Source organism: Apiospora marii, assembly GCF_038362585.1.
Source record: "Apiospora marii strain CBS 49790 chromosome Unknown utg000011l_segment0_segment0, whole genome shotgun sequence".
Classification (NCBI taxonomy): Eukaryota; Fungi; Ascomycota; class Sordariomycetes; order Amphisphaeriales; family Apiosporaceae; genus Apiospora; species Apiospora marii.
In genome coordinates, this window is record NW_027117382.1 from 370,985 (window position 1) to 384,767 (window position 13,783).

Genomic DNA, 13,783 nt, shown 5'->3' on the forward strand with positions numbered 1-13,783 from the left:
GCTGATTGATGGAATCAATTTCGTTTGGTTTGGTATTTAAGCGGTTGAAGTAACATGAACTTGAGGCTGTCTTTGAGTATATATTGCGAGGGTGTGACCCCTAAGCGTCCAATCTGAATAAACCAAGTTCGGGCGCAGCATGCGCCAAATCCACCACCATCTTGGGCTCCCAGTGCGCTTGCCTGTCGTCCATGGCCGCACTACCTACTTCAGGGACAGTGCCAAAAGTATCGGGTCCAAAAAGCCAGAAACCAGCCGCGTCCAGAAGTTCACGACCGAGTCTCGCATGCTCCTCCTCGCTCAAACGCTCTCCGTGCAGAGGCTTGTTGATCTTTGCCATCCACTTGGCCCAGCTCGCATCTTCCTCTCGCAGAAACTCCATGAACGCTTCACGCCCCGTGATTGCCGTACTCGTTTGGCTGCCACGCCCAGAGATTTGCACCGTCAGTGGGTGGGGATGGTAAGGCCATACAGCGTAGAGGTACCGGACGGGTATGGAAGATGGCGGCACGCCGTATCTGGCAAGCAGAGATCGCCACAGAAAAACGTTGCGCCGGGGGTCCACGCCCACGGCCAGATGCGCCAGATCCGTCTGGATCGGCCTCGGGTCCCGCTCCAGCAAGGCGAAGTCGGTAGTCTGGCTGCGGGGGAAGTGCGGCATCAGGGGCGCCGAGCGGTTCTGGTGAATTGACGCTCGAGGATACGAGAGCTGCCCGATCATGTTGCGGGGGTCGCCGCCGGGGGCGATGCAGGAATAGAACGTTTGTATGCTTTGCGAGAAAAGCCTTTTCAGCGCTTGCGCGGCCGACGGATGCAGGGTAGAGGGGTCTTGGTCGCAGAGGTGGCTGATGTCGTTCATGTTGCGGCCCATAGCTAAGTGGGCGATCCCGACGCCTTTGGGGTCCGAAGCTACTATGTCGTGGAAGAAGGCCACTAGAGCGTCGGTACGCGCCAGCCCCTGGGCGAGCTGGATCTCGAGTATGTCGGTTTCTGGGTTCAGGCGCAGGCGGCCCGGCTCGTCTGGCACAAGAGGCATAGCAACCCGGTAGAAAGCCAAAAACGCCTGCCTGGCTTCGCGGTTGGCGGATGACGCTCTGGGTGCCCATGGCCGGAAGTTTGCCACCGTGAGATGATAAGGGTCCCCGCTGACCAAGTTTCCGAGATGATTCTTGGAGGTGTACAGTTGTGGCTTGGTTTCTTGCCTGTTCTGCTGCCTCAACTGTGACATGAGCCGGTTGATGAGGATGCTGATGAAACGGTTGCTGGGAAAACAACACGTCCAGATCTTCAAGCGCAGCTCTAGTGGGAGCTGACTGAAGCGGGGGAACGAGGAGCCTGGTGATGCGTCTTTGGTCGTGTCGACATCATTGAGCACGCGGTAATCTCCCTTGGTGGACTCCATAATACCCTAGATTGAAGCCTGGAAATGAACGAGAGTACAGTGGAGCGGGCGTTTGTTGGAAGCAGGTCAGTATGAATCCTCCGGGTCATCATCGAGTGTTGGGTACGGAATAAACTGTGAGCTGTTGGTCAGCTCCTCCCTCTTGTACTCGACGTCGCGTGATCCGGCAGGCAGCAGCCTTTGGATATGATGCAATGTGACGTCAATGATGCTGTGCCGTGCACTATCCAATTACCCCATTCCCGCCAAGAAGTCTCAGGGGTAGACCATCGTCGCCCTACTGGCAACAGTGAGAGCAGCTGTCTACAGAACACGCTTCAAACTTTTACTTTGTGTTGATAGCTAATTGATCAGCGAGTCAAGTTATCGTTCTGCTATTAGGGGGGGCATTTTGCTATTTGATTGAAAAGCTAAAGTTCTCCAAGAAAGTTGCTTCAACGGCAAAATCGCCGGAGGGACTGTGTCTGATTATAGGATTGCATATTACGCCGAAAGGATGAAAATTTTGACGATCTATCCGCCAGAGGGACTTTCTGTACAGGAATGGAGGTTGTATTGCTGGACGTAGGACCATAAAAGTTGGTCAGCCATCACACAGCCTTCATGCCAATGTCACAAGCGATACTCCGAATGATGACACCCCTACCATTGTAGGCTTCAGATAAGTACGGCGTAGCAATAGTTGGATGATGCTACGGCTAGGAAGGCTTGCCTACGCCCGTTGATGACCCCTAAATAGAGTTGTCCAACGTCTCCTGCTCTCTGTAGTTTTCCCTTATCGCTCACACACATCCTCTCTCGTCTACTACATAGCTTGCTCTCTTGAACTTATCTGTTCTCAGGCTCGCTTCCGCAACTAGTCAATCTTCTTTACATCACCAGAACCAAACACCCATAAGCCAGTTAGTATGCAGGGCGTCAGACTCTTTCTGTCGCTAGCTGCGGCCGGGCTCGCCACGTCGCGGGTCCTGGCTGTCCCAGATCTGTCTGTGGCACCATCCCCCAACGGCACAGTAGACCCAGAACTCGACAAAAGGTCAGACTGGCCTACTGACGGCGGTGTCATTATTGGTTGGCCAGGAGACAGTCTGTACACGAATGGACTCGCGACATGCGTGGGCATGACTGGTATCGGTGACCCTATCCCTCTAGGTGACGAGAACCGTTATGACAGGGTAAGCAGGAGACTGCATTTTCCTCCCTCTGTTTTTGTGTTGAGGACACTGGATCAAAGCTAACGGAAGAATACGCGCCCCGCCAGATCCTGGCGCATGTACAATGCGAGGCGGACAAAGCCGCGCAGGATATGCGCGATTGGTCGACCCTGGTCCGCGGGGCGAACTTCGCCCGGTCGCTCCTGGCCGTGAGCGTGGCGAACCCGTACCTGCAGCCGCCCGAGCTGCAAGACGCGCAGAAGGTGCTGAACCGCCTGGCGCTGCAGACGGCCACCGACGTCGCCGTGGGCGGCCTCTGGACGGTCCAGGTGGTCGAGCGGCAGTCCCTCGATGGCGGCCTGCCGCTGGGGTCCATGGAGATCGAACGGGGCGGCACCACGAATGCGGAGGGCGCACCCGTGGCCTGGCCCGCCGTGCCGACGCTCGAGGTCGACTGTGGGTGGCCGACTCGGTACACCCCTGCCAAGGACCCCGAGGAAACTCGCCAGCGGATGGTGGATCTTGGCCACCAGATTTGCATCAGCGCGAACGGGTGCGCTGCTGGGATGGGAACGCCTCACTGTGTTGTGAGCGATGATCGTCCCCTTGGGTAAGTGAAAGACATACACCAAACTGTACTGCAGTGCTTAATGTTTCGGAGCCATTCACTGACTCGTGGACTATCTCAGTTACTGTGAATGTTCTTAGGTCCATTCATGTTCCACGGCGCTTTGTCAGCAACGCTTCAGGGTCAAGGGGGTATTGGGTGAGCCCAGATGTCGCGGCTATGAATCTTGTTCTGCTTTTCCTTTTCGATCAGATCGTTATATCGCTGGCGCTCCTGAGTCAGTCCTGCCGTCCAGGGGCTTTCACGTTGCTCGACTGCCTTAAAATCAGACCGCTGTGCTTTTAGTTTAGTTACATTCGTTGTCAACGACACTCCTTATCATCATAGCAAACTCGGCTCGTTGTTATTTCCAAAAATTTCCGAGGAGATGCTACCTTGTGCCACGCGGTATTATTACCTTCGGGGTCCATACCTTCTACCTGTGATGTTGAGTCGGCTAGGCCGCCAGTAACCCCTGACTCTTTTCAATACTAGGAGTAGACCCGAGAAAGAGGCAGACGGGAATCTGAGTTGAGGTCTGGTTCGAGACTCATATATCTTACGGTAGCTTGCCGCATCGTGGATCTTTGATTTCCCTATGGACTAATTTGGCATCGACTGTTGAAGCCAGGGAAAAACAGAAAACTGATCGCTCACATTCTTTTACGCCGGCATTAACTTGCACGATACGCCAGACTTCAATAGGATGGATTACGTTCTTCCCCTCTTTACCAGCAAGCCCATGCGAGAATAAACCGACCAAGTCTCTTCAAGAACAAGCAGTTCTAAAGAACATCACTACAGTAGTATTCGTTTATTCCAGTGCTGTAATCTGGAGTAAGTGGAATAAACAAGACAGACGCTGCTGATGGAGGAAGGCCTGTTGGTTCCTGCGGCCGGCTGCTGGTCACACTCTTTTCTCGGCAGGGGTTCCAGCCAGTGTCAACGAAGTCTCCACAATGGCAACGCTCGGGTTTTTCCACCCTGTAGGTCGGATGCCACTGCTCCGTATGCCAAATGCGCAGACATTGCTATTGTTCTTTCAAGTGTCCATTCAGACAGAAATCCAATTATGAAAGAGTTTCCAATTGCAGATGGGAAGTCATGGCAGCGTCAGTAGTGTTGGCGGCATACTAGTTCAGGACGCCGGCCCCGGTAGGGAGGTAAGGGACACTAAATCCGCCCGCTTACGTCGGAGAGATGGTATTTTCCGAGCTTGGGAGACCCGTTTGCTCATGGTTGCACACGATTCATCATAGATAAGGGGCCGTGGTGCTATTTGTTTCCCACCCTGCTTATCGTTGGTTCAATTCTTACGTCAGCCATCCTCCCGCAGTTTCTCCCTTTTAAGCAGACCCACGTATCCGTATTGTCGAGCAAAGAAGCTAGCGTGGGATTTCTTTGAATCGGCATCCATCCAATTCACTACCTCATACCGAGAGGTTCAATCGTTTGACAAACTGCTACTTAGCAACTCTTCAACCCGCATATTTCCCCAGCCTCTTCAAAATGGCCGAAACACGCACCGCCCAGGAAGTCATCCAGGCCCTGAATCTCTCCCCCCACCCGGAGAAGGGCTACTACGTCGAGACCTTCCGGGACGCCCGGGGCACCGCCGAGCACCAGTCCAACAGCACCTGCATCTACTACCTCCTGGAGGGCGAGTCCGGGCTGTCGCACTGGCACCGCGTCCTCAACGCCGTCGAGGTGTGGCACCACTACGCCGGCGCGCCGATGCGGCTGTCGCTGTCGTGGGACGACGGGACGCCCGTGCGGGACGTCGTGCTGGGCAAGAACCTGTGGGCCGGCGAGCGGCCCCAGGCCGTGGTCCAGGAGAAGGAGTGGCAGCATGCGCAGAGCCTGGGCGATTGGACCTTGGTGGGGTGCACGGTCGCCCCCGCCTTCACCATGGACAACTTCGAGATGGCCAAGGAGGGTTGGGAGCCGCGGGAGGCGTAGGGCGCAGCAAAAGAGCGAGCGGCCGGGACTCAAAGCATCCGAGACACATTATTAAGACAGCGAATGAAAAGACCGGTGTATTTATGCAGAGTAAGCTGCACAGCCGCACTGCGCACAATGCAGCTTATGTTTCCTCGTCGTCCAAAACTGTAAAGTTCAAGGTGGCGCTCCCTTCTCGAGGGTCAGGATGAGGCCTGCTCAGCTCTGGGGTTACACAGCAGCTGTCCTGCTTCCTGTCCACCAGATGGATAGACGCCGATCAATCCTTGCTGACGCCGTATCTGCAGCGTGAAGGGCACCTGGTAATTGGAAATGTAAGGCTTTGAATCAATCAGACGCGCCCATACATCGTCTTCAATTGCGTCCCGATGAATTCCCCCCTCCCTGTAAATAATCGGCTTGTTCGATTCTTGGCCATCCACGCTCAGTCTCTCTCCCCTTTCCCCCACCCCTTTTCAATTCCACCAAGCTAGTCCGGCATCAATTAATCATTGGAAGAAAGCAAGTTGCACTTCCATTCTGCTTCGTGCTGCAGTGCATGTAGTTGTTTTCAGCTTCGCAACCCCGCTCCCGTAAGCGCCATGGACGCCATCAAGGAAAACCTCCCCGTGTCCATGACCATGGCCGCCTTTTGCGCCATCGCATGGTACATCGGCATCGAGCTCAACTTTTCGCTCTTCGTGCTCTTCAAGCGGTGGCGGGGCCGCTACTTCTGGTCCTGCGCGCTGGGGTCCTGGGGTATCATCCTGCACCCGCTTTTCATCATCTTGGCGGACTTTGGGGTTTGGACCGATCTCAAGGGGTCCATCCTCATGATCTACCTGACCGGGTTCCTGATGATCCTGCCCCAGAGCTGGGCCCTGTATTCGCGCCTGCACTTGCTGACGCGCAACACGACTTTACTCCATTATGTCCGAGGGGTCCTGTTGTTCACCTCGATTGTCATACCGCCGCCCACCATTGTGATAGGGTTTCTCGCCGTGAGTTTCTGAGAGACAGCGACGCCCGGTGTTGAGAAACGAAACAATGCGCCGAGAACTAACGCAGACGATGATCGTAGCAAGCAACCGCCATGGGCGCGTCCCTCAATCGCGCCAACATGATCTGGGACCGGGTCCAGGTCACCATCTACCTGGTCCAGGAAAGCCTGCTGAGCGTCCTGTACATCCTCGAGACCCGGCGCCACCTCCAAGTCGTCGGCTTCGTCGACGACAAGCCCGGCGCCAGCCTCTGGTCCCAGCGGGACGGGCTGTTCATGCACCTCATCTGCACCAACCTGCTGGTCATCGCGCTCGACGCCACGCTGCTGGGCATGGAGTACGCCGGCCTCTTCTACGTGCAGGGCGCGTTCAAGCCCTGCGTGTACGGCGTCAAGCTCAAGGTCGAGTTCCTGGTGCTGAACCGGCTCGTGCAGAGCGTGCAGCACCCGCACGGCATCGGGGGCTCCTTCAGTGGGCAACGGGATGCGAGTGGCAGCATCCCGCTGGTTTCGCATCCGTCGAGCGCTCGTCAGACTCCGTCGGAGCAGCCGCGTTCCTGGCTTGGTGCGAATAGCCGCTGAGCGACGCCCTTGTTGAGTAATTCATGGGCAGCACATTTGCGTTGGAAGAGGTCCCGTTACGTCTCAACCCTGACTGGCTTCTCCACGACCAGGGAGACGCAATCGACCAGAAACACGAGCACTCAATGGACAGCTATCCGAGACCAGCTATACGAGACCAGCTATACGAGACCAAGACTTTGTCGCAGCATCGTTTTCAGTGCCTGTCCTATGACGCATCCCAGGCCGAATTACCCCGCGCTCAAGTCCAATAAGATCGGCTGGGTCCAAATGATTTCAAGAGCGCACAAGCTTTGAGGTACTACCAGCCGCCGCGTGGGTATTTCAAAATTCGCATGTAAGACGAGGAGAGAAGATAACGAACAATAGCGACTAGCCAACCTGAGAAATGGAATCTCACCATCTGTGTATTGATGCCGAGTGCATCTAACAGAATCGCAAGGAATGTCTGAGAAGGGATAAGAAGAGGATGTCGCGCATGCCCATGATCAGCGTCCCATGTCTCGTACCCAACGGAGTGTCCTACTCGGATCAGTGGCTGACTTTCATGGAGTGTACCTCTTTCAGGTAGGGAAGAAAAGAAGAAGAAGGCCGAGGTCGAAAGGGATCATGGAACAGCTTTGAGAGGCACACCGTCCAGTCCCTGCCCGGGTATCCGCCGAACAGTCCACCGTCGGACTACGCCGACTGCTTGAGGGCAGTCTTCTCAGGAGGCCGGAAACGTCAGATTATCAAATCGAGACGCTCGACCTCAACCCCGGGTTAGTAACGCAGTCCGAAGGGGTTTGGAGCACCGGATAGTTCTTATCAGCTGTATGGGTGGCGGAAAGACCAAAACACTTCCAGGTATGCGGAGCTCGGTATCAAAGCTATTCTTTCGCATGAAAAAGCCTGGGCTGGGGCTAAGTTGGAGGCCTGGCAAGACCACAAACTGGACACCTGCAGTTCAACATTCATACTGGGTTGTCGAGAGTCGAAACATATATCAGCACCTGTATGATAGAGGAAGACATGCCTCGCCGGCTGTATAAGCTCGCGAGAACCGGATATCAAGGTTGGGGTTTCGGTGTACTGGCGCTGGCATGACACAAGATCAAGTCCAAGCAGCCGAAGAAGCGCCGTCGGAGAGAAAAGTACTTCGTATATGCACATCTTCGGCAGTTATAGCTGAAGTATGAAACGGAGGCAAACTTTCCATCAATATCGTGATGGTGAAAGTCTCCGTTTGGAATGCAGGGTGTAAAACTGTAACGTCAAGCATTCAAAAATCACACAGCAGCCATTGAACTATGCGCACAATAGAGTTCAGACATGAATCGCTCAGAACATGACTGATGCAGGGCTTCAATTTTATTCAGGTACCCGAGTCTCGTATGTGATCAGTCGCCCTGATCTATAAAGCTATAAACTGTCTCACCTCCTGAAAGCAACCTGTGCTCGAACCAAGGTGTCGTTGTGTTCGAGGAAAGATGAATACTACTATGGCCCTCGAGGAACGCGGGAATGCATCATAAGTACTCACACCCAAACTTGTACCGCAACAATATCACTGATAAGTATCTGAATACCCCCTTCGCACTCGCAACCAGGATATTGGGCTTTTCACCTATACGGAAGAAGCGCAGAGCCACCGATGAGTTCAATCACCAGCCACCATGCGGACGAGGGGGTCAGACACCGCTCACTGTTCTGATCTATGACGATATCCAGTACAAATGATGATCTTAAGCTGACCGTCTGTGGATAGTTGACGAGTACGAAGAGCTACGACAGACGCTGGAGACCAGTCTTACGGCAGACGTACGGCTGATGGGTGCATAGCACTTGATTCACTCATCGTTTGACACGGTGACGGAGATGCGTCGGCCAACTCGGAGCCGGACGCCCTTCCGCTATGAGGATTTCCCACTAGACAGGGATGCGCCAGAAGGATCATGGGTAATCGGAAGAGGCTCTGGCACAGGTTCCTCCGCTTGCTGAGAGAACATCCGCACACTCTTCTGTACAGACCATTGTCGCGACAGGCGTTGCGATTGACGACCGTCGTGACTGATCTACTGAGCCACGCTTTGAGTGACTTTCGGCCAATTGCCGAAAGCTCCTTCCCAGAGATAGCGTGACTGCGGTCGCTAAATGTCTGCCATGATGCCTAATAGATCAACGACTTGCCTATGCACTTGCCTCTCAAATGTCCTGATGCATTCCCCTTGTAGGCCAAGACGGAAAGAAGGATTTAAGGAATTACGTAATCTTGATTGCTGTACAATGATTCGAGCAGGTACGACGGAAGGTGGGCCTGGTCAGCGCTGCTCGCGAATCCCGTCCAACACCCAACAGCATTCGGCCAAACCCGATTTTACCAGGAAAACATGAGATAGATCGGTATATGTGCCGGGTCCTGGATTTCTTGCACTCCCGCAGTTACATCGGGGCTGAAATTGCCAACTAGGGACGAGGATTCATGCCAGGTGAGTTGACAGGGGAGGCCCATAGGATCATTGGCACCTCTCGTGCGCGTGCATTTGATTGGCCAGTATCCGCCGACCAGCTGGTGCGGTCGTCAGCGTGAGGTGGATGTGGATTGTGCCTGCCGCAGGACTAGCCAGCTTGCTATCCTTGAAACTGTTCTATCGGTCCTTTCCTACAGTCGTGAAATCTATTCAAGTTGGAGTGAAGACCTGATAGAGTAAAAGTGGTACGGTCATTCAATTGGTGGACTATCTAGAAGGTGGCAGTTGTTCAGGCGCACATCCATTCAATGTACAGAACGCATTGAATAATGTAGTTGCCCATCCCAATCCCTATAAAGTCATCCTCTGCCACAGCTCAACCATCATTTTTTCTCTTTCCCCCACAACCTACTCAACCACTGTCATTCAGCCTCAACAGGAACTTCACAACCGTTGGCTCACTTGCTCGGAAGTCGTTGAATTTCATCATCTTCCACTGTTGCTCATCTCCCTTACTTTTCGCTTTACTCGCTTTGACAAGCTTCCATTCGTTGAACCACGTCACGATGTACAGCATCACGTTCCTTTTGACCGCCGCCTCGGCTTTCGCCGCCACAGGTATGGCCAACTTCACCGAGAACGTGAACGGCTACACCTTCACCCACTGGGGTCCCACCAACGAGGCTTCCAAGTTCGATTACGAACTCAACATGGCTCAGAGTGCCGTCACTCTGCTGAAGGAGCGCCTCGGTGCCGATGGCTACAACCTCACCGTCCCTCAGACCAAGAACGATCTTCCTGCTGCTTTGGCTAAGCTCCACACCACCAAGGCCAACCTTGGTCCCAGCGGTCTTGAGGCTCTTCTCCAACCCGACATCGCCGACGCCAACACCTTCTGGCACAACATCATCGCCACCCCCAAGGGAACCTGGAAGCCCACCAAGGCCCAGTGCGTCAGCTACATTCCCAGCCTGAGCGCCTTCGCGTTTGGTGGTTGGGCCACCTCACCCGCGGCCGACGCTGCTAACGACGATGCCAACCCCGAGCACTACGTCAAGCAGACCTCCACCGGCTCCGACGGAAAGCCGCAGTCCACCGTCCTCGAGGGCTGGGGTGGCGTCCGCACCTTCTTCGACATCCAGGACTTCAGCACCCCGGACCGCACCAAGTACCCGTTCCTGGAACAGCTCCCCGACTTCCCCATCCAGGCCGCCGGTCCCAAGGTCCTGAAGGACGGCACCGGCGTTACCTTCGGAGTTCTCCACATTGCGGTCAAGGACGTCGACGACGCTAAGTACGGCAAGGGTTTCGAGGTCTATTCGGCCGTCTGGTACCAGGACAGCATGCCTGAGGACCACATTGAGGCAGAGAGTGAGCACATGGTCAATGAGATCATCAACCTGTCGATCGCCGCATCCAAGGCCTCCGGAGGTAGCGCTCGCCGCTTTCGGTCATTCTGAGAAGGGAACTGGCAATAGTAGGCATTATTGACCTTCACATTCGTACATCGCAGCATGCGCTAACCAAAGAGCCAGATATAAGTCAGTTGGTTTTCTGCCACCGATGATTTAGCGTTACAGTCTGGCTGCGTGCTCTTGGAAAACATGATATTCCCCAAAAAGAGACGGAACATCTATTAAGGAGCTTGTACGGTGGAGATAGATAGCATCTAATAAACTGGATTAAGCAAACAAAACATGTGCCGATGCGCGACCAATTGGACCACGTTGATGTTACACGACATGGAAACTGGTGGGCCTCCGGCCGAAGCAGTTTCATCACAAAATTTCGTTTGTAAACTTGAGCTTTAGCAAGCTCTCATCTGCATTTTCAATGTCCCAGCATCTTACTCTTTAAATCCCGCTGATAAAATTTGGGACATTTCTTTGGAGATAAATTTGTACTCATTGAACGCCCTGGGGCACCTCCAACTGCCTGCTGCTGTCACCATGGGGATTGATGAGGGCTTTGACATGGTTCCCCGCCTGGGCCTTGGCGCCGAGGACACCCACAACTGGGCCCTCTTCATCGAGTTGGTGAAAGGGCTGTACGCCGATGACGACCTGGTAGAGGTGAAGGATCACTTTATCGACTTTAAAGTTGGTGAACATCCAACTCTTCCTCTCCACGGACCACAGTTCCTGCGCTTCAGCTCCAAGATCTCGGGCAGAATTGCTTGTGAAACTGGCGTGGAAAGATATATCCGAACCGTCCGTCGATTGGCGGCGGGAATATTCGGTAGCAGAATCCATTTCTGGACTGAATTAGCCGAACAATTTGGATTTTACGACTGGCGAGATGTTCACGACACTCAGAAGAACTTCTGGGAGGTAAGGGTTTGATGTGATACAACACTCCTATTCCAAAATACGTCACTGACGCTATATCCAAGGGCAACTCGGGATTGGCAGCTACCCGATTTGCCAACGACGACGATGATTATCCCTCAAAGATCTTGAATGATAGACTGTACGAGATATTGGAGATCCCAGGCCGAGGCAGAGGGGTCGTGGCACGATGCAACATCAAGCGCGGGACCCGAGTCTTGTGCGAGACACCTCTCTTAGTGGTAGCCAACATGAATCCCGAGGTGCTTAATGGCGTCGTTGCCTCGAAGCTCAGATCCCTTTCGAAGGAACAGCAGGTGCAGTTTCTCTCACTCCACAACAACTTCCCCGGTAGGCACGCCTTCGCCGGAATCGTCCGTACCAACGCCTTACCCTGCGGCTCCGGCGCCCAGACCGGAGGTGTCTATCCCGAGATCTGCCTCATCAACCACAGCTGCCGCCCAAACTGCCACAACTCGTGGAACGAGACGGCCGACGTGGGTCGAGAGACCATCCACACTATTCGCGACATCTTGGCGGGCGAAGAGCTTACCATCTCTTACGACAAGGGCGGCCCATCGGAGATCCGACAGGCTGGGCTGAAAGCCGCCTTTGGGTTTGATTGCACCTGCGATCTGTGCTCGCTTCCTGCCCCTGAGCTCCAAGCCAGCGATGCCCGCCTTCGCCTCATCCAGTCTCTGGACGAGCAGATCGGTGATCCCATGACCATGATGAACCGGCCCCTGTCCAGCCTACACGCATGCCGTAGACTCCTTGACGCCTTGCGAGAGGAGTTCCCGGACCCGTACGTTGATCGAGTTGCCATCAGTATCGCGCTTATTCCGCGTTTGTATTACGACGCGTTCCAGGTAGTCGTGGCGCACGGGGACCAAGCTCGGGGCCGAGTCTTCGCCGAGCGTGCCTACAGCGCTCGCGTAGAGTGTGAGGGCGAGGACAGCCCGGCGACGCAGCAGGTCAAGCGTCTCATGCAGGAGCCGGCATCTCACAAATCTTGCGGGGCCTACGGGACCAAGTGGAGATCATCCAAGACTGCGCAGCCAAACAAGGAGACGGTTGGGGAGGAGGCTTTCGAGAAGTGGTTGTGGCGTTTGTGATGCGGTATGGTAGGATGTACGAAGCAAAGCCCGGTTTTGGAGGACAGCTCAGGTTGATGTCAATGTTTGGTTACTACGCTGCTTGTTGCACTTGAGTCAAGGAACTATTGTTACTCTCCCCTCGGAGTTCGACTTCTTTCTACCTAGGTCGACAGATCGAATCCCTTATCAGTGAACGAGCAATTTGAAAGTACACATGTTGACTACGGCAAATGACAAGTATTACCAAGATAACTCATACTCCTGAGTGCCACGCAACTGGCAACCGTGATAGACTTTGTTGCGTAACGCTATTAAACTATCTGTGTTTTCAAACTTGTACTGATAATCAAACACCCTTTTGACAAGTCCGGTCTACTTAACTTGCTTGCGCATCCGATACCAAACTATGTATTGTGAGGTTGCGTGCGGTCTCGATTGGCGCTCGTTATGATCTCGTTGGCATCCATCTCAGACGTGCCATGGGCATCGTAGCTGCCTCCTAACTCCGCCATGACACGAACTATATCGAGATTGATGTTTGGCTAACTTGTTATGGACAATCTGGATATGTCGTACCAATATAGCCCCAGGGTGGATCACATATATGTAGCCTTTTCTTCATATTGTCCTTGTTGACTAGCCACATGCTATCCCCTCTACCAGTACATCTGCAGACCGTAGGAATACAGTGAGTAGGAGAGGCACTAGATGGATTAGCACGGGTATATTGTTGCGTGACATGTGGGTGAAGACGACGCCAAATTTGTTAACATGGTAGCTGTGATTGACCTCGAGGATGTGAAAAGGAGACACTTACAAGGTATAACAGCCACTAGCTGGGGATTCATCTGTCTCTCGGGTGAGAATGGATGTGTTGAGAAACACGGGCTTCCCTGATACCAGAGGCCAAGCCAAGACGAATTGCTTCAGAATTGTAAGTTTCATTATCAAGGAACCAATAGGGATTGGTCGCGCAAGGCTAATAAAGAGGGTATTTAGTCTACCTTCTTCTGGACTACAAGGAATTTACGATCACTCCGGGCTTCACTTATAACTACTTCACACGATGATCATGTTGTTTCGGATTTCTTTGTTGGAAGTAATTTAGGGACCAGAAATGATGAAAACGTAATAGTTTGCGAAGAGATGCCCCAACAGTCTCGAGTGCCCAATGATTCGCCATGCTGTTTACATTTCTGGCGACGACCAACACAGTTGAAGCCCCC

The 13,783-nt window shown here is 53.7% G+C and overlaps 6 protein-coding genes across 6 annotated transcripts; 5 read left to right on the plus strand and 1 right to left on the minus strand.

The window, feature by feature from the left end:
• Positions 1-100: 100 nt before the first annotated feature.
• PG985_013174 (uncharacterized protein) lies at positions 101-1,402 on the minus strand (the record flags this gene model as incomplete). The annotated part of the gene is made up of 1 exon (XM_066832940.1): positions 101-1,402. The coding sequence occupies one exon, from the start codon at positions 1,400-1,402 to the stop codon at positions 101-103; it is 1,302 nt and encodes a 433-aa protein (XP_066677680.1).
• A 908-nt stretch (positions 1,403-2,310) lies between these two features.
• On the plus strand, positions 2,311-3,170 carry PG985_013175 (uncharacterized protein; the record flags this gene model as incomplete). Its single annotated transcript, XM_066832941.1, has 2 exons — positions 2,311-2,577; positions 2,637-3,170. The coding sequence occupies 2 exons, from the start codon at positions 2,311-2,313 to the stop codon at positions 3,168-3,170; spliced, it is 801 nt and encodes a 266-aa protein (XP_066677681.1).
• Positions 3,171-4,672: 1,502 nt separating this feature from the next.
• On the plus strand, positions 4,673-5,122 carry PG985_013176 (RmlC-like jelly roll fold protein; the record flags this gene model as incomplete). Its single annotated transcript, XM_066832942.1, has 1 exon — positions 4,673-5,122. One exon carries the CDS (start codon positions 4,673-4,675, stop codon positions 5,120-5,122), a length of 450 nt encoding a protein of 149 aa, XP_066677682.1.
• A 581-nt stretch (positions 5,123-5,703) lies between these two features.
• PG985_013177 (uncharacterized protein) lies at positions 5,704-6,683 on the plus strand (the record flags this gene model as incomplete). The annotated part of the gene is made up of 2 exons (XM_066832943.1): positions 5,704-6,102; positions 6,183-6,683. The coding sequence occupies 2 exons, from the start codon at positions 5,704-5,706 to the stop codon at positions 6,681-6,683; spliced, it is 900 nt and encodes a 299-aa protein (XP_066677683.1).
• A 3,016-nt stretch (positions 6,684-9,699) lies between these two features.
• Positions 9,700-10,593, plus strand: PG985_013178 (uncharacterized protein; the record flags this gene model as incomplete). Its single annotated transcript, XM_066832944.1, has 1 exon — positions 9,700-10,593. The coding sequence occupies one exon, from the start codon at positions 9,700-9,702 to the stop codon at positions 10,591-10,593; it is 894 nt and encodes a 297-aa protein (XP_066677684.1).
• Positions 10,594-11,082: 489 nt separating this feature from the next.
• On the plus strand, positions 11,083-12,575 carry PG985_013179 (uncharacterized protein; the record flags this gene model as incomplete). The annotated part of the gene is made up of 2 exons (XM_066832945.1): positions 11,083-11,463; positions 11,526-12,575. 2 exons carry the CDS (start codon positions 11,083-11,085, stop codon positions 12,573-12,575), a joined length of 1,431 nt encoding a protein of 476 aa, XP_066677685.1.
• Between the last annotated feature and the right edge of the window lie 1,208 nt (positions 12,576-13,783).